The sequence below is a fragment of the Echinops telfairi genome, unplaced genomic scaffold, assembly GCF_000313985.2.
Source record: "Echinops telfairi isolate 266 unplaced genomic scaffold, ASM31398v2 ScPeMD7_7469;HRSCAF=8507_1, whole genome shotgun sequence".
NCBI lineage: Eukaryota > Metazoa > Chordata > Mammalia > Afrosoricida > Tenrecidae > Echinops > Echinops telfairi.
The window spans coordinates 3,689,527-3,710,082 of NW_022111373.1; the positions used below are offsets into that span (position 1 = coordinate 3,689,527).

Here is a 20,556-nt window from a genome sequence, read left to right on the forward strand (position 1 = left end):
AAAAATTCAGTAACAGTGAAAAGCATAAACATGTTGTTCTACCTATGTTTTATCCAAAAAAGATTCTAGTCTATTTCCTTTGTCAGGCCACTGAGCTCTAAGATGTGATTCATAAGTTCTTTTTCTTCAATTAAATCTACATTATACATGAAGTCAAACAGGAACACAGTATGTTCTGATGTGAACTGAAACCTAAGAAATAATCTAGCTCTTCACGAACTAAGGGCATTACTTTTATGTCACAGACTTACAAGGTTTGAGCAGAATCCATAATACTATTCAAGTCACATTCTTTTCTCCCTGCCTTCAAATCAATTCTGACTCAAAACAACCCTATAGTCACATTAGATTTTTTACAATTGTATTGCATTGTCATCAAATAAACTGCACCAAACCTTCAAAAATAAAAATCTATATAAATGCCAAAAAATAAGTATTTTTAGCACCAAGAATATCAAATGGACAAGGAAAATAAAATCAGTTTAATTTTTAAAAAGGACAACTTTAAATTTTATTATTTCTACTGGCTTCGGTGATATTTTAGGCATATTATTATATGCTAACTGTATTGGTAACTGACATTACTGACTGCAACATAAGTTTTGCTTTTCTATTAAATATTTATTTCTTTCATATTCCAGAGGACTTCAAAGGTTTATAGAAAATTTCATTACCTTCTAACTATACTTTTTCTTGAACTATTTAAAGTCCCTCGTACACTATTACAATTATTTGTAATAAGTCTACTAGGGGAAAAACGCAGACCAAAGATGCCAAAACAAAGCCGCACCAGGCACTCTCCTCTAACAAAACTCTGAGCGAGTGGGCGTGATAGCAGTGGTGCTCCCCTGATGAAGCATGGGTAAAACCGCCTGCAGGTCACTACTCCATACTAGATGTCTGGTAGCTTTCCATCACACTCAAAATCCACACTCCTAACATCATCCCCAAGACCTAGATAGTGAATGAAGCCTGAGCATTCCCTTCAAGCTCTTCTTAACTTACCATCTTCCAGCTAGCCAACATGGCATTTCAAACATCTGACTTCTTTCCACTTCTCAAACACTACAAGGTCATTTCCACCTCAAACCCTATGCACTTAATTTTCTCTGCCCCTGATTTCTCTTCTCCCAGATTTTACTCTCTCAATTAATCCATTTGCTCAAATGTAATCTCTTCACACTTGTTCATTTAATTTCATTTGCTAAATTATCACCTCCCTAACTACTTTATCTGAAATCTCACTCCCACATCAAAACCCAACCTCTGATATGATCCAATCTTTCCAGGCATTTATTCTTACCTGATATTACCATCTTTGCTTATTACCTATATGCCTTCTTCGTGGAAATGTTAAATTCCATTAAAGCAAGTGGTTTCATCGTCCTTATCTACTCTCACTAACTCTTAACCTAGACAGTGCCTATTTATCATGTAAATAAATGGGAGGGGTAAAAACCCTTCAAATATATAAAAACATAAGATGTGTATAAAATTAAATACCAAAAAAATGTTATTTGTGGCTACATACAGAGTAGCAGAATAAGCATATGTATGAAGTGATACATACTAATTCCATGATAACCACTTGACTTGTCAAAATGCCTTACTGTGCTGCCTTGATGCTGGAAATTATGCCACCTGTGCTTCAAATTCCAGCAGGTCACATGACAGCTTTCAGTGGACCTTCCAGACAAAGACAGATAAAGGCACAAAGCCTGATGATCCATTTCCAAAAAGTAGCCGAGGAATACCCTATGGCTCACAACAGAAAACTGTCCTACTTCCTTGCTTTGTTCATGTCATTACGGAGGGTTACACTGGTGAAACAGAAGGCCAATGCGAGTGTGGGAGAGCCTCACAGACAGATGGTTGGGGCAGCCACCACAACTAGTCTAAAACTTGCCGATGACTGTAAGTGACGCAGGACAGATTGGACACTACTCAGTTATACAAGAACTCAGTTGTCAACTCAATTAGATCCAAATTTGTGTTCAAACACTGAAAAGTTCCAGAACTTAACATATTTTTCCCCCGTAAGAAATCATGGCAAACAAATTAATTGGCTCTGAAGCCCCAAAATTACACTTATAAATTCATTTTTCCAGGTCTTTACATCACTATGGAGGCTTTTAGCCTTCTTGCCTATCACTCAGTGTCTCCGGATTGCTACCCCCATTGAGTGGTTTCTGATTTATCAAATTAACAGTACTACATTTTGTGGTTAACGATTTCACTTTTTTGCTACATTAGCTGTATTTTTAAAAATCACATTTTTTTCACCTCAAAAATGTTGATAAATGTTGACTTAGCCATGTTGGATTCAGCTGCCAAATCAGGTGAGCAGGGACCCATTTAACTTTCACACGATTCTTTCTATAACTCTTTTGTGGTTCTCAGTTTCCCTCAGCTTTCTTGCTGGTATTAGCTTTCTTTGAGCCATGGATATGATATTTTATGTCAATAAAGCAACAACAAAAAAGCGTACACTGAAAATGTTTTCATGCACTAACACAACACTCTGTTGTTTGAGTGATAATGATGCTGAGACTGGTGTCACCACCCCTTTGTGGCCTCTTGACTCAACACGTGGCTCACTCTAGGCCTGTACAGTTTCCAAGTCGGATTTTCGGTTCTACTATCAAGCAAATTTACGCACACTGAGCAGATTTTTTTTTCTCGAATTTTGCTGTACAAGTAGTGGAAAGTTCAAGCTTGGAGTCCTTCAACAACCAAGGTATCACTGTACGTAGGTCACCAACAACAATCTTGGGACACTGAATACTGGTTACTTTGATAAGGAAGAAGGATAAAAAAAGGAAATCAAGATACCATTTATAATAGCTTCTCCAAAGTATAAAATATCTAAGAATTAACCTAGTAGGAACAAAAAGACTCATACAATGAAAATTATAAAAAATTATTGCAGAGGCTAAGCAACCTACATAAATCAGAAGATACTCAGAGCAATCCCACATAGGTTATACAATCTTTACAGAAGCAGCTAACTTTACCTTTCTCCCATGGAGCAGCTCGTGGGTTTGAATCTCCAACTTTGAATTAGCAGTGCAACACAATGTAGCATCAATAGAGTGGAAATGTCAATCTTATCTATAGTGATCTACAAATAAAATGCAATCCCAACAACATTCTTCATGGAAATGGAAAAATCAACGATCAACTTTGTATGAAAAGAAATCCTGAATATCCAAAGAAATAATGAAGAATAAAGCAGGTCTCACACTAACAGCAACACACATTAAAGTCATTGTAATCAAAATAGCCTAGTACTGGTTAATTGATAGACGCACAAATCAGGAGAATAAAGGTGCAAGTCAAAAGCATTGCTACTAGAAATCCCTATGTTGCTGTCACTAAATACCACTAGTCTGGTTCCTAAGAAGTCCCTCTTTCTTCACTTCTAAGGAGTATTCTGGCTGCACTTCTTCCACAACAGATTTGTTTTTCTGCAAGTCCATGGTACTTTCAATAATTTTCATTTGCAGCATAATTCAAATGCATACATTATTCTTTTGTCTTCCTTATTCAATGCCCAACTTTCACTTGTATAGGAGGTGATTGAATATCAATAGGATGCTGACATTATGCCCACTTTAGTCCTCAAAATGACACCCTTCCACACCTTAAAGAGGCCTAGTGTAACAGATTTGTCCCATGTAATGCACCCTCTGATTGACTGCTGCTTCCTTGAGCATTGATTGTGGATCCACGCAAGTAGAAATCCTTACCGTCAAACTTTTCTCTATTTATCATGATGTTACCTATTGGTCTAGTTGTGAGGATTTGGTCTTTCTTACACTGTTGTAATCCACACGGAAAGCTGTGTTCCTTCACTTTCATCAGCAAGTGCTTCAATTCCTCCTCCTCACTTTCAGCAAGCAAGGTTGTGTCACCTGCATATCACAGGTTGTTAATAAACCTTCCTCCAATCCTGATACCACATTCTTCTTCATGTAATGCAGCTTCTTCAATTATTTGCTCAGCATACAGAATGAAGAAATATGGTGAAAGGATACAACTCTTACACACACCTGTCTTATTTTAAACCATAGAATATTCCTTTTCTATTCCCACAGCTGCCTCTTGATCTGCTTAGATTCCAAAAGAGTACAATTAAATGTTCTGGGATTCCCATTCGCCTCAAGGCCATACACAACTTTTTAAGATGCACACAGCCTAATGTCTTTTCAGTCAATGAAACACAAGTGAAAATCTTTACAGTATTCTCGCTTTAAGATCCACCTCACATCAGCAATGACCACTCGCTCTACATCTTCTTCTGAATCCAGCTTGGATTTCTGGCAGCTCCTTGTTGATGTACTGCTACAACTGTTGAATGATCTTCAGTAGAACTTTACTTGTATGTGCTGTAGTGATATCGTTCCACATTCTCTCTGGGTCACCTTCTTCCAGAATTAGTACAAATAAGGATGTCTTCCAGTCAATTAGCCACATAGCTGTATTCCAAATTTCTTGACACCTGAGTGAATGCTTCCAGTGCTTCATTAGCCTATTAAACTAAGGTGACGAGATTTTAACATTGGTAAAGCGGGACATAAGCGGGACACCATTGATAAAACTCATATCCTGGCAAAATAGCCACATAGCAGCCGAAAACCATAAAGCCTAGCTTGTCGTTCTTTCCAAAAATCGGGACTTTTTTAAAACGCCGCGGGACACGGGAAAAATTGTTAAATATTGTGACTGTCCCGCCAAAAGTGGAACGTCTGGTCACCTTATATTAAACATTTCAACTGGTATTCCATCAACTCTTGGAGCCTTGTTTCTCGTTAATGCATTCAGAGCAGCTCAGACGTCTTCATTCGGTGTCATTCGTTCTTGATTAGAAGCTATCTCTAGAAATGGTTGAATGCTGACCAGTTCTTTTTTGGTACAGTGACTTTGTGTATTCCTCCTGTCTTCTTTTCATGTTCCCTGCATCATTTGGTATTTTCCCCAAAAGAGCTTTCAGTACTACATGGACTAAACCCATGGCACCATCCATGCAGGGTTTTATTCAAAGCAAAACATGTTTAAACATGTCTCTGTGGCCAGCGGATGGCTACAGGCAAGTTCTCTTAGAAGTATACTTTCTTTAAAAAAAAAAGAAGAAGAAGCATACTTTCTTTGTCTCATTAGAGTGTCTTTAAAAACAACGAGACAAAAACAGGACACCTGTGTCATGGGGAAAAAATTATCTTGATTATCAGGGCAAAGTCACAAAACTCTGGTGGATACCTTCCCAAATCACTTATGTATTGCAACAAGCTTACGGGAACAATGCCCCCACATCAATAATAGTGCTAGTGGATCAAGCATTTTAAGGAAGGCATCAAAGATGAGCCAAGGGAGGAAAGATCTTCAACTCAACAAACCAAAGTGTGGCTGAAGTCCAGAAGCTATGAACGACTGAAGAATTCTCATTAAAGTGACAGCTGGAATCTCACGTGGCTCAGTATTTTCTATTTTAAGTGAGAAATGCAGGCAAACACTGGACTCATGTTTTTAAATATAGAATTATTTTTAAAATTTAAACATAGGATGGAAATCTTCCTTAAATTGTCTTATATACTTTCCAAACTCCATAAATGACATGTGCATATTATCCAAGCATTCATTATTGAAATCTCCTCCTACCAAGTTATAAAAGGAAGCAAAATTCATCAAAAAAATCCACTAGGGAGTAGGCAACCCTTCATAAAAGGGGCTATCAAAATGGCCATTAGATAGAAAAATGGGCTCAACACCCTTAGTTACCAAAGCAAGTAATGCAAATAAAACCACACTGAGCTCTCGCAGAATGGCTACCAATGTTTAAAAGACTAAATACTGATGAGGACACAGGTAACGGGGACTCTCATATATTGCTGACACACATGTAAATGAGCACAACTACTTTAGAAAATTGCTTGCTAGTATCTACTGAAGCTAAACATGGATCCTAATGGCCAAGGAACTCCATTCTTGATTATACTGTTTCAAAAAGTTTGTGGGAGGAAAAAAAAAGAGTAAAAAGATAATTTTTCCATAAAATTTTTGAAGTCTTCTTGTGTATCTCTAAAGAACTGAGTGCTTATTTGTGCTTGTTTGCGCTAAAGGTAAAACTTATTTATCACAATTTTATTTATACTTATCCCAAATTGGAACTAACCCAAGTAACTATCAAGAGTAGAATGGGTAAACAAATTGTGATGATACATTCATATAATGAAATATAGCAATGGAAAAGAAAAACTGCTAGTACACATGTGTTAGGCTGAGTTGTCCAGAGAAACAAAAGCAGTGACACTCATAGATGTATTAAGAAATAGCTTCCTAAAAGAAGACAAAGAAATAACTTTCTATCAAGCCCATTCTATCACGCATCCCAGCCCATTCCAACTCAAGCCCATGGCTCAGATGCTAGCTGGAGCCTTGTTCGCTCGGGTAGCCGCAGGCTGATGACACAGAAAGTGATGATGCAAAGAGATCACAGGCTGGTGGAGGCAGAGTCAGGTGGATCCAAGTTGTGGAAGCATGGCAGGGCTCACACAGCTCCCAGGGCCAGCTCTCAGGGCCACCCCTAGAGGCAGACACAGAATCCAAGCAAGGAGGAAGGCAAAGGGCCAGAGAGAGGGGGAAAAAAATAGAAAAGAAGTTCTCATGATCTCGCTTATAAAAGGCCACACCCCCAAGGAGGCATAATCAAGATACCATCTGATTGACAGATTGACCTCCACACAAATGCATCAAGTTGACATAAAATCTAACCTCCACAATATGCAACATAGATAAACCTCATAAATAGAACACTAAGAAAAAGAAATCAAGTACAAAGATTACACATTATATGATTACACTTATTTGGCACTCAAATACAAGCAAAACTAACCTATGGCGTCAGACACCAGAAATGGGGTTTGGGGAGGAATTTAAGAGGAGACAAGAAGACCTCCCGGAGAGCTAGGAATTTCTTTATCTAGGCTTCTCACCACAAGGCTGACAGTTCAAACCCACCAGTCACTTCTAAGTAGACAACTGAGACAAAGATTTACAATCTCTGAAACCCTACAAAGGACCACTGAGTCAGAATCACCTCAATGGCAGTAGGTTTTGTCTAATTTGGGTGGTGATTACATCTATACATATATAAATAAATTTTCCCTGAGCTGAGCTGTAAGGTTGCTATGAGTCAAAATCAATTTGGCAGCACACAGCAACTATACTATTTTTCAACAAATATATAAACCCATCAACTCTAAAAAGCATCATTAGTTTATGAATATTTAAAAGAGGAAAAACTACAAAGTAAACTATGACACAATGCTTTTGATCACTTATCTTTCTTTCTTCACAATTGACTTCCCTGCCATTAATATATATAGTTGGTCTAGAGTGTTTCAATATTGTACCAGTATTTTTTTTTAATCACTAACACTTATCCTACAAGTCTTGACACAGGTGCTTGCTTTTGCAAGCAATAACCAAGATGAGATTTTTAAATAGCAATCATTCAACACTGGAAGTTAAAAGACACACATCACAACTACAAGGACAGCACTATCTATCAACAAGGCCAAGTTATACATAGCCAATAAATGACAAGAAAAAGCAATACTAAAACCCTACAGTTTATAAGATGCATCACAATCTTAGCACCATATATATATAAAGAAAGAAGTTTATATGCCCTTTTCTAAACTTCTTTCTAAGGCTTTTCATCACCCATCACTCTCCCATTCTCAATCCTTGAGTCCTTTTGTCTCCTCTTGCGATAAACTGGGTTTAGTTTGTGCTCCAGTCTTCTTGCTTCGTGCACGTTACTCAGTGTTGATTTTTGAGGGAAGCTTGACTACTACATGGTGAGATATAGACTGCCTAGTGAGAATAGACTTTCCTGCTGCCGCCAACAGGACGCTGTTAGCACAGGACGTGCGGATTGCATCTTTGGTATTTTCAGATGCTGTGTAAGAGCTGGCTTACCTGTTTTCTTTTGGGTTGAAAAGATGCACTTGACAGCCTGGATGGGCACCTCTGTCATTCTAATCCTGGGCCAACGAACACACCGAGCTTACCTTGAAGTGCATCACTAGGTAAACACTCGAGAAACAAAGATTGCCACTTTTTCCCACCTAAACAAAATGATGAAAATGCTCTAACCTAACAAATGTGGCTACAAGAGTGGCAATACCAGTGTCAGACAAAGAACTGCTCTGGCACAGGAACACAATTAGTTTAGCTGGTACACACTAAGCTTGAGGTCGGATGTTTGCTAGAAGTACCTAGTGAGCAAACAATGATAACATGACTGAAGCTCTGATGATGCCTGAAACGTAAACCATAAAAGGGTCATTATTCAGCAATAACACACGCGTTAAGGTAGCATTGTTTAAAACACTGAAATATTAGAAAAACTCTGAAAATCCATCAGTAGGGAAATTAAACTACGGTATATTTGTCTATAAACAACATAGACAAACCCATCTTCAAGAAGTACAGCCAGAATGTTCCTTAGAAGCAAAGATGGCAAGACTTCATCTCACATACTGTGGACATGCCATCAAAAGAGATCAGTCCCTAGTAAATGACATCACACCTGGTAAAACAGAGGGCCAGCAAAGAGTACGGGCAAGAACCTCAACAAGATGGACTGACACTGGCTGCAGCAGTGGGCCCAGGTTGTGGCGGTGCTTGTGGGGGCAGTGCAGAACCAGCAGGATTTCTTATATAGGGATGCTATGAGTAGGAATTGATTCAACAATACCTAACAACAGCATAAAATAATTTTTTAAAAAGCCAACTCACTGCCATTCAGTCGATGCTGACTCAAAGCGACCCTTTGGGACAGGGTAGAACTGCCCCGTGAATTTTCAAGACTGTAACTCTTTACAAGAGTAGAAAGCCTGTCTTTCTCCCAAAGAGCGGCTGGTGGTTTCGAACTGATGGACCTTGCAGTTGGCAGCCCAAGGCATACTAAACCACTACACCCTCAGGGCTTCCCACCATCAAAACATTCTACATAAATTTTTTTAAAGCACTCTAAGATGAACGTGGGTGGTGTCAGTAAGTTGCAGAATACATAAATCTAATCCTATTAATGCCAAGAACAGTATCTTAAAACTATTCCAAAATACAAATAGTATCAATGGGTAGTACAAAAGATTTTAGACAATTTTTATTTTTCTGTTACGAATCTTTTTAACAAAACTATTTAATGAACAACTCTACTCTAAACTAAATTACAAAGACTAGAATGGCCTTTTGAGGACCATGAGGTCACAAACCCAGTAGATCTCAATCTCTTACAGATAGATAGGCAGAAACAGCTTCTGTTTCACACTCACTTCCTATACTTCTGAAGAAAAGGCAAGTTAAATTGTAAAGGTATTACTGGTCATTCACAGAATTCTCCAGGTTTCTAGTTTATTTTTCATAACGTACTTATGAAACATGGTACTTGGAGCAATTTCACAATTTACAAACTAGTTGAGTTCAAGGTCACTAACCTGATAAGACGACCTAGGTCATTATTTTTAAAAGGTAATGATTTATTTAGTTCCTAAGAAAATAAAAAAGTCAAAAAGGTTCGAGAACTTCAATTGTCAAGTCAATTTCTTTTGTAATAAATCTATAGAAAAGCTATTTTAAAACGGCGATTATTGGGAGTACTAATACCAGGAGGGCAGGGGGAAGGAGAGGAAGTAAGGGGAGCCAATCTCAATGACCCCTCACCCCCGCAGTCACACACACTCAGGAGGATGAGGAAAGGAAAAGTAGGTGAAGGAAGACAGTGGTCAGTGTAAGACATGAAACAATAATACTTTATAATTTATCAAGGGGTCACCAGGGAGGGGGAGAGGGGGAAAAAAAGAAGCTGATGCCCAGGGTTCAAATAGAAAGAAAATGTTTAGAAAATGATGGCAACATGTGTACAAATATGCTTGACACAATTGCTGTATGGAATGTTATAAGAGCTGTAAGAACCCCCAATAAAATGATTTTTAAAAATTAAAAATATAACAATAGCCATTATTTATATACTGCATATACATATGTATAAACTGAGTGTTTCTGCACATTTTTAATGCAGTTTCTGTGGTGAAATTAGGTGTCTCCGCTGATATTCGGGTTGGCTGATACGCGAGTATATATGGCACATTAGAGCCCTATTCCAATAGCATAATCAGAGACAATAAATACTTTTATTTTTTCACTCTTGGTGAGGCCATCCATACAGGGTCACTATGAGTAAGAAGTGATTCGATAGCAATAAGTTTGGTTGTTTTTATTTTTGTTTTGTTCTTTTTAGGCCATCATGTAAGTCTTGTTATAATAATGCTTGCTAATCGAGAACTTAAAAATAAAACAAATACAACTAAACAATGCACAAAACATCTTTCAGGAAATTAGTACTTCTAGCTTAAAAAATCAATGGATGCAATATACTAAAAAAAAAAAAAAAAATCAATGGATGCTCCCAAATCTAAGTAATACCATTAGGAAACACACTAGACAATCTGCCAGGTCAATTCTCATCAATATAACTATGATTAAAGTTGAAGGATCAAACATTTTAAAGCTTAAATCTATTAAATCTTAGAACAGAGAAGACAAATTATCCCAATATAACTGAAAACAGAGGAGACGACAAAAGCAACAACAAAAAGATACATCCGTAAGACTTCAGAAGGAATTAACTATACTGCAATTAGCTAGTGACAAAGAGTGGAGAGCTCAGTAAGTATGCAAAAAACCTAGTTCAGACAAACCCCCCACAAGCACACATCCACACATGCAGGAAGATACAAAGTCATAAAGATGAGGGGTAGCTATCCTATTAACACAAAGTTTGGAGCAACTGCTATGCGATCTAAATAGTAATATAACACAACAACCTGTAGTTCGGAGTCCAGGTGATAGGAAAGCACAAGAACAAGGAAAACAAGTATGCTAAGTCAAACAAGACTTACAGGCAATCAGCCAATTACATCGGGAAGCAAAGGAAAAGGTACTACACTACATTGTGAATACCAAATAGGTAAAGACTATAAATATAAACTAAGAAGTCAGACTGCTAGTAGTAATCCTATGTGTAGTACACAGTTCTATCTAAGCAGAAAGAAGTGTCCAAGGCACAAATCAAAGTGTCAGTAGCACATGACTAGGAGAAAGACTAGCTAGGAACCCGCGTTAGGCAGAGGGAAAACAAAGCAGTCCAGGACCGCTGTCTCAGTCTGTGACAGTGCTGGAATGCGGAAAGTTGTGCCACCCTGGCAGGTTACCCATGGCAGGCAGGTTGTAGCAGATCTGCCAGATTAAGAAAGAATAAAAGGCCTACCTACTTCCAAAAATGTGCTGTTCTTGTTAGCTAGTCCTGGGTTTGTTTAGCTCCTACCAACCCTGACTGAGTACAACAGAAGAAAAACTGCCTGACGCTGGTCTTCCTTTTTCACCGACTCTCCACTTTCCTAAGCATGATACCCTTCTCCAAGGCTTGTCCCACTAATAACATGTCCAAAACATGTGCGGCAGTTTCAACAGCCAGTCTTCTAAAGGAGCCTTCAGACTGTACTTCTTCCAAGTCGGGTTTGCTTGTTCTTCTAGCAGTCCCCGTACAGCCAGTAGTCTTCACCAACGCCAGTAACTCAGCAGCATGACTCAAGTCTTCTCTAGTCTTCCTTACTTACTGTCCAGACTTTGCATGCGTGTGAGGTGACTGAAAGTACCATGGTTTGGTGATCTAGTCCTCACGATAACATCTTTGCTTCTGAACACTTGGAAGAGCTCTTTTGAAGCAGATACAATCACTGTAAAAACTCACCGCCATTGAGTGGGGTCTGACTCATAGTGCCACCATTGGACGGGGTAGACCTGTCCCCATGAGTTTTTTAAGACTGCAACTGTTTACAGGAGTGAAAGTCTCGTCTTTCTCACAGAGTGGCCGGTGGTTTCAAAACTGTGGACCTTGTGGTTAGCAGCCCAACCCAATAACCACTACACCACGACGGCTCCTCGTCCCAATGCAATATTCATTTGATTTCCTAACTATTTTTCCCAAAGGTATTGATTGCACATCCAAGGAAAATAAAAGCCTTGACAACTACCTTTTCTTCATTTATCATGATGTTGCTCACTGTTGCACATGTGAGGAATTTTGTTTTATGATTGAGGTGTAATCCACATTGAAGGATGATCTTTATAAATGAACGCTTGCATTCAGGTCTTCTTGGCTTTGCAACAAGGTTGTAGCATCCACGAGTCTTCCTGGACTATTTGCACAACATACAAAGCTTTTGTTGACATCTCATTTGATATTTCATCAATTCCTGGGAGCACTGAAGGCATTTTTCACCAAATGCCTTCAGTGCTGTCTGGATGTCTTTTTTCAGTACCATCAGTTTTTAATCACCTGCTACCTCCTGAAATACCTAAATGTTGACCAATTTCTCTTTGGTAGTCACTCTGTGTATTCGTTCCATCTTCTTTTGATGCTTCCTGCATCATTCAACATTTTGCCCACTGAATCTTTCAATATTACAACCCGTGGCTTGAATTCTTCAGCTTGAAAAATGCCAAGCATTTTCCCCCCCGTTTTGGTTTTCCAACTCCAGGTCTTTGCACATTTCATTAGAAAACTTTATTTTGTCTTCTTGAGAAGCCCTTTGAGCCTTTGATGCAGCTTGTCATCATTTCTTCCACCAGCTTTAGTTACTCTAAATGTTCTATGCATAAAATATACTATTGATATGGTCTCTACATTCAGGTGGGCTATGCATTTGGTTAGCAGGGGGGTTAGCAGGTTGAAACCATCAGTCACTCTGAGGGACAAAAATGAGGCCTACTAGTCATAGGAACCCTCCCTCAGGGATAGTCCTGTGAGCCAGCATGGACTCCATGGCAGTGAGTTTAGTTTTTCCTACTCAAGGCTGAACATGTACAGCTCATCCATCATTTGCAAAAAGACACTAGAGATGGAAGCAAAAAGCAAGTTTGCCTATAAACTCTCCTAGATTCAGACATGCTATGTATAGGGCGAAGTTTTCAAGGAAAGGGGGCTACAATCACAAGGACATCAAAATCACTTTCATAAAGAAATACTTAAACCACCACTCTTCCCACTGTGATGCCCAATTTCCAAAGCCAACAAAAGGTTTCAAAGTCCTTCGGGAGCTCAGCTCATGATCCCTAACAGTTCTCACAGCAAAATCTTGTCGATTCCCTTTCTGTGCCCACACAAGTCTCTCCTTTTTTATCTCCCACATCCAGACTTTTGCTTCCCAGTTTTTAATCATGCTTTAAACTTCACCTGCTCCTTAAGTCCTCTAATTAAGCAGAGCCTGATCTAGATGTATCACTCACCCCCACAGAGCCTACAAGATTCCCTACTTTGCTACCAGATGTGTTTGAGGGTGCTTGCACAGGCTTGTAGGCACAGGAACAGACAGAGCTGGTCCATCTTACAGTGCTTTCCTTTACATTATAAAATCTGCACGTGTGTATATCAAAGCATTACTATATATCTCTCTCTAAAATACAAATGGATAACCTGGGTGCACAACATATAATTTTTTTGAAGATGTTTTCCAGATAATTCAAATACACCTCAGAATACAAGTCCCCTACTCAGAAGAAAAGGAAGCTAACATAACTCAGAGTACCTTTTTCTGCTTTAGTCTAATCCATCGGTTCTCAACCTGTGGGTCGAACGACCCTTTCACAGGGGTCATCCAATCATAACAGTAGCAAAATTACAGTTATGAAGTAGCAACGAAAATAATTTTATGGTTGGGGGTCACCACAACATGAGGAAACTGTATTACAGGGTTGCGGCATTAGGAAGGTTGAGAACCACTGATCTAATCATTTGTTTAATTTGCAGTTTCAACTCCAAAGTGTGGGATATGGTTAGAAACATATAAATAGGGAGGAAGGGGAGACAAAAACTGCCTCTGAAATAGTTCTGCAAAACTCTCTTCCAGGAACACACAAAGCAGAACAACTAGTTCTATCAGGTTATACAGCCTCCTAGATAGGATGCTTGGCAGACCCTAACACATCATGACAACAAAACCGAACAAAACAAACCTTGCCTTGAGCAGCAGCCACATTCTGAGAACATGGTTAAATATGAAACACATAAGCCGCCACTCAGCTCTCAAGCTGATATACTCAAAAAATAGTAGCAATTTTCCTTAATATAATTTTCAATAATAACAACAGAATATATATACAAACCATTAAAAAATATTTTAAAATCTCATCACCACTACACATTTCCATATTTCCATTGAACACCAACTTGTAAATATTCAATATACGATATTGGCAGAGATCAGTATACTGAAGGATTCAAAGGCAAAACTTGTTTACAAAATGTGCTTTCACACCCAACTTCCAAAACTGAATTACAGTTAAAATATTGCACACACAGAGCTGTTTAATAAAGAACTCTTTCTTCAAAAAGATTATCTCAACCAAGTTAGGATTCAGTAAAAGCAAAACAAAGTCACACAAACCACCCCACTCCTAGAATAGGGTCAAAACTTCCCCCACCTAGATGCTTAAGGCAAAAAAATAAAAAGTCTAGACTAGCTGATGACTTTGGAAAACCTAATACGTTGGTAATTACTCTCATCTTTTCAAAGTGGTGAAATAATAAATATTTAGAATCTTAAAGTGACTTATGAGATTGGGGAATTAGCTAATTCTACAATAATCTTTATTTTAACAATTCTTCTAAAAGAATTTTAAGTCTTCACCTTCCACTTAGTACACTCACCTCTCAGAGTTCTAGATAGTGGTAATGGGTGTGTGGCAGTAGCAATGAATTGGCTAATTCAGCGCTGAAAATTCCAATTACTATTACCGTATATACTCAAGTACAAGCCACTCCGAATATCAGCCGACACCTAATTTTACCACAAAAACTGCATTTAAAATGTGCTGAAAAACTCGGCTTCTCCACGAGTATATACAGTACACTAGTAATTTCAGAAGCAGAAACGCAAGGAGTAAAAAGCATGGAGCAGCACTCTGGAGTCACTCATCTTGGGTGGCGAGTACCGTTTTTCTTTGTGGTCCTGCCTCCCAGACACCCTTTTACAGAACAGCCAGAGTAGTCGAGCAGCTAGACATCCTTTATACGTGGGACTCATCCATGTCTCACTGACTTTATGCATCAACTGGGGAGCCACAGGATATAGAATATATTTGGGGAAAAAAGTGTCCACTTTGTATGAAGCACAAAAGACAAGGAACGTATATCTTAAAAAGTAAAGGGTCTACGGAAGAAGCGTTAACCCAGGGTATTAAAGGTAGCTATATCCTAAAAGGTACTCAAATCAGCTCTGAAATTCACTCCAAATATGTGCCGTGTTGCCTAAGCCAACATACACAACTGGGAAGCATAAACACTGATAAGTCATAAACAAAACAAAATGAACCAAACCTCAAGCCCCCCCCCACCCCACAAAGTTTTCTTAATTTGAAGACTCCACAAACTACTGGTAACACTAAAATGTACATAAAACATAATCAACAAATACAGTTATGTGTTAAACATATTTTAATGTCATTGTCATTTAAGTTACTACAAAATGAAAAGTGGTGTGCTACCAAGACGCGAGTTTATCTTTGATTTGACCAAGTTACAAATCTGTTTCGGAAGAGAGAAAATGCTTTGCCTCTGTTTAAAGCAAAGGACAAAAAAGATCATCACTGCAAGTCATAATGTTTGGGTTCATGATGAAAACAGGAAACAGACGGGCTGCCCAGGTATAATTACGGTTGTAGTCCAATGTGCCTTCAGGTTCAGCCAAAACTTAAAAGCCAGTGAGGTGGGTAAGCAGAATTTGCTTGCCTCTACCTTGCTACAGAATGCCACTTTTAATAACACTCCCAGCAACATGTTACATAACCAATAGTAAACAACAGTCTGATTCAAACCTCATTAGTAAGAACATTCTGCCTCCCATTGAAATTAATAGCTGACTTTGCCAGAGGGGGAAAAAACACAACATATTATCTATCTACCCATTTCTATGGCGCCTACCAGAGTGAACCAGACAAGCAGATAATCTGCACAAGATCTCCAAAAACTTCTTATTCTATTTCTCTTATTCTAGTTCGCAGCTCTCTTCCTCCTTTTAACTAGACTATCACACGCATTTAGAACATAAGAGAAAGTTGAGACAATACATCCAACTTTTACTACCTGTTTCAGCTATCTGAATGAAATGGAAGCATAAAATGATTAATAAAAGCCAAGCCCACTGTCAAGTGGGTTGCGACTCATAGTGACCCGACAGTGCAGTGTAAACTGCTCCATAAGGAAACTGGGGCTGTAAATCTTCACAGGGGAGCCCAGGTGGCACAACAGTTACCAACTGGGTTCTAACCACAAGGTCAGAAGTTCGAAGTCACCAGTCACTCCGAGGGAGAAAGATGAGGCTTTCTAGTTCCCGAAAGAGTTACAGCTTCGAAAACTCACAGGGACAGTTCTTACCATTCTCGCTCAAAGTGGCTGGTGAGCTCAATACTCAACCAATTGTGCCACCAGGACTCCTTAAAGTGCTGTATAAATTATCTGTAATAATGATACAGCAGCTACATGAATAGGAAAAGCACATCAACTAAGGGAGCTGGGATGCAGAGGAATGGAAAGAAGGATGTGACAATCATAATAGATTTTTTAAAAATCTAAACATAATTTCCATCTACAACGGTTAAATTGTGTTCAACTGTCTCTTCTGAGCTGTTCCATATTTTTAAGATCTGGGGGTTAAACTTAAGAGAGAAGAAATAATTACCTAAGGGGAAGTAAAAGAAACAATTTATTACAAGCCTCAAAAAAAATTCCTTACTTGCTGAATCTAGAACACACTAATTTTAAACCGATATTCGGATCGATAAACATAAAGCCACCATGCTGCACCCAAGTCATTCTTTTCCTCAGACATCTGAAACTATTTGGAATGTTATCACAGCTACTGGGCCTCAGGTTTTCAATCTCTGGGCTTTCAAATTAAACTTTAAAACTAAACCTGTCCCTGGGGGTTCAGGTACTCTAGGTTCAACAACTTTAATCCAAGAACGACCCTCTCCACGTCGGAGGGCCTGAGCATTAACCTCCACCTATGCAGTCTTTTGTTGTGAGATAAGGACATCTGTGGCAGTGCTAGGCAACAGGCATGATGTGACAAATCCAACCAGACTTCAAAACGTTTTCCAAAGAAAGATAAGGTAAACAAGATATACTTAGCACCACACCCATTTAAACGCACAACCGGCCAGGAATGCGTCTCCCCACCTCCACCCACCCCCCTCGCTCCAGACCTCCAGCTGGTCAGGAAACAAAGTCTCCACAATCAAGATAGAGATCTGGCCCAGGGTGTCCAGGCATTCCTCACCTACGGGCTGGCTACAGCGCCATTCTACAACGCGATCGAAAGCAAAATTGATCTATTTTTTGCTAGCAAACGGGCAAACATCCAAGGACTGCCGACTCTCCACACCCGGCTTTCTGCAACCCCGATCTGTTTTGGCAACGGAGCATGCTCCGACTTAAGACAGGCGCCACTTGGGAGGTTTCAAAGCTTAGGCTCCAAACTCCACGTAATAACAGCAGCTGAAAGGGAAGAGGGGGAGGGAGGCGCCGTGGATATGAAGCGGAGTCCTGATATTAAAATGAAAGCCCCTGAAAACGGTGGAGGAAATCACACACCCACACAACTTGAGCGTTCTTGCAGCGACGCTTCAAAAGTTTCCACGAAGTTGAAGAAATCTTGGCCACGGTGGAAACCGAAAAGGCCAGGGGCAGAAACCGGGTCTGACGACTAGTTGCGGGCGGGAGCTTGTCACAGCTGCCGAGAGTGTAATTCCCAGCGATAAGCACGGATCCTTATCAGGGAAACACAAAGCGACGGCGGCACGGATTCACCCAGCCAGTGGGCAGCTTTGCAATGTTGCACACCACGCTGCGGGGCCGAACAAGACGATCCTACCAGGGGCGTGGGCTGAGGGTGGTGCTTCGATGAGGCAGGAGGACAAACCGCTCCTCTGGACGACAGGGGGGCCGGGGTTGGGGCGGGTGGCTTCCCTCCACAGTCGGGCGGCCGGGCGGCCGGCCGGCCACGGCGGGGTTGGGACCAGAGCCAATCTCCGCCCCGCCGCAGGACATCCTCGGCGGCACGGAAGGCCCCGGCAACAGGCCGGGCCACGCCACCCCCGCCCGCCGGGACCCCCGCAGGCCGCACTCGGCCTACCCCCTCGCCCCTCGGGCCCCAGGTCGCTTCCGATCGGCCCGCAGCCGAAAGACCCCGCCTCCGTTCGCGTCTGAGGCCTGAGGCCTGAAGGCGAGCGGTGTCCTGCAGCCCCCGGCCCCGCAAGCCCACCCTGGGGCCCCTCGGTCACTCACAAGTCGCCTGGGCACACTCTCCCGGCGCCGTCGCCGCGCTGCCCCTCCGTGCAACTTTATTAGCAGCTCGGCCGCGGGACACGCGCACGGCGCCCGCTCGCCCAGGACCCGGATGAGGGAGGGAGGAAGGGGGGCGGGGAGCCCGCTGGCGTCGGCGCATGCGCGCCACAGACGAAGTGACCGCTCCGGGACGCAGTGAAGATCCGCCTTCCTGAGCGGCCCGAGGAAGCCTCCGCGCTTGGCACGGTGCCTTCCTCCCGGCTTCCGGTCAGCCACAGCCTTCTCGCGTCAGTGGCCGGGCCAAGGGGAAAGCCGGCTAGTGCCCACCACCACCGTAGCCACGACTAGCCTCCACTTAACCGAATGAACTCTAATGAACTGTACTAAAGCGAACTAATTGCCCTTGATATGGACCATTAAAGATGTGTTCCGTCGTATAGAAAGTACCAATAATGGCATCTTCGGATGAGGCGTCCTGCTTTTACTAATTTGTAACATACAGCTGAATGGAGTGAGTCTTCCGTCGCTGTGAAACTAGCTTGAAAACAAGCCCCTCCCACGTCTCTCAGGGCGATGAGGGAATCTTGGAACCCAGACTATTCCCGGGCCCCTGGAGGCTCTAGGAAATCAGAGGGAGCTCCAGTGGAGGGCGGTCCGTGCGCGGTGGGCTCAGTGCCAGTGTTGAACCACGTCCCTAGGGGAAGGGATGCCCACGGGAACTCGGCAGGTGGGGGCTTCAGGTGCAGCGGCCAATGGTAGGGCCGATCATAGACCAAGCACCGCTAAGAGCCTTCTTAAGGAAAGAGCCTAACTTTTTTTCCTGCTAACTAGAGGCCCTTCTCGATGCATTTCCCCCTCCAAATTCCCCAAACCCTCCCAGAAGATGACAGCGATGCCACGAGAGGCACCACGTTTGGATGGTAGGGCAAGTGGTGGAGTGCTAGGACGCTGACCCAAACAAAAGATACGAAATTCTAAGCCACAAACTCACCTGCAAGGACAGATAGGGCAGTTCTACTCTGTCTTCTAGGGTCTCTGAGTCATAACTCCAGTAGCAATGGGCTTGGTGAAGGATATGCAAAGGATGTAGCCTTAATGGTACCCTATGGAAGCGCTCAGGGGCTAACCAAAAGGTTGGAGGTTAAAATCCAACAGCCTCTCTGAGAAAAAAGATGTGGCAGTCAGCTTCTGTAAAAATAAGTGGTGGTGTTTGGACAGGGTAGGGGTGCAGACTACCTCGGGTGACTATCAGAGCGGTAACACCAAGACAAGTGTAAGATTTTCCTGCAGTGTTTCAGCAGCACATTATGGTCTTTCATAAAAATATCCTTGGAGTTAAAAAAGAATGTCTCTCATAAGCCCAGCTGGTTGTCATCCCTAAGTACAACACAGTTGTTGCTATGTTTGAGCCCACTGTGTTAGTTAGGCTTGGGGTCCACTCGATTGGGCAGGATCCTCGATAGTTTGGATCTAACATAATGTAAACAGCTTAAGGGTGCCCTGTGCACTAAAAGAACCTCTTATTCAGGTTGTGGGCTGATGATGTTTCCTTGGGGATATAGCCTATTTCATATGTATAAAAAGATGCTTTGGATAACGCCTCTCCCTCTCATTTCTGATAGGGAGCCTGTATCTGTCAAATCTATCTCCAATTCTTTGGACTTGAGCTAGCAGCCTACCATATTGCCCTGCTGACCCTGGGAGCCATCAGAGCCTAACATCTGATCTGCTAATCTACCTCTGCCTCTCCCATCTATGAGCTCCCTGCTTCATTCTCCTGTTTCTTCCTCCTGCCTCCTGATTCATCTCCCTGCTTCCTGGCTCCCCAGCCCCGGCAGCTTGATGAATTGGGAAGGTTCTCCAGCTTAGCATCTGATCCATGGGCTTAAGACAGACTAGGCTGGTCTGCTTTGCAGCTGTGTATGTGCGCTGTTCCCTTGAAATTAAGTCCTTTCCTATACATATATGTCACTGGTTTTGCTTCTCTGAAGAACCCAGGCCAACACGCCATTGTTGCAACCACTGAGACAAACCATCTTGCTGAAAATATTCCTCTTTTCCCCTGATCCTCTTTTTTTTTTTTAAAAAAAAAACCAATATGGTATCCTTCTCCAGGGACTGATTTCTTCCAACAACATGCC

At 41.4% G+C, this 20,556-nt stretch overlaps 1 protein-coding gene across 1 annotated transcript in view; it reads right to left on the bottom strand.

The window, feature by feature from the left end:
* SMAD5 (SMAD family member 5) overlaps nt 1-8,087 on the bottom strand; it is a 36,317-nt gene extending 28,230 nt beyond the window's left edge. The window contains exon 1 of the mRNA XM_013005714.2: nt 8,076-8,087. Within this exon, the coding sequence (XP_012861168.2) occupies nt 8,076-8,087 (12 nt within the window). The remainder of the gene's footprint in view (nt 1-8,075) is intronic.
* Between the last annotated feature and the right edge of the window lie 12,469 nt (nt 8,088-20,556).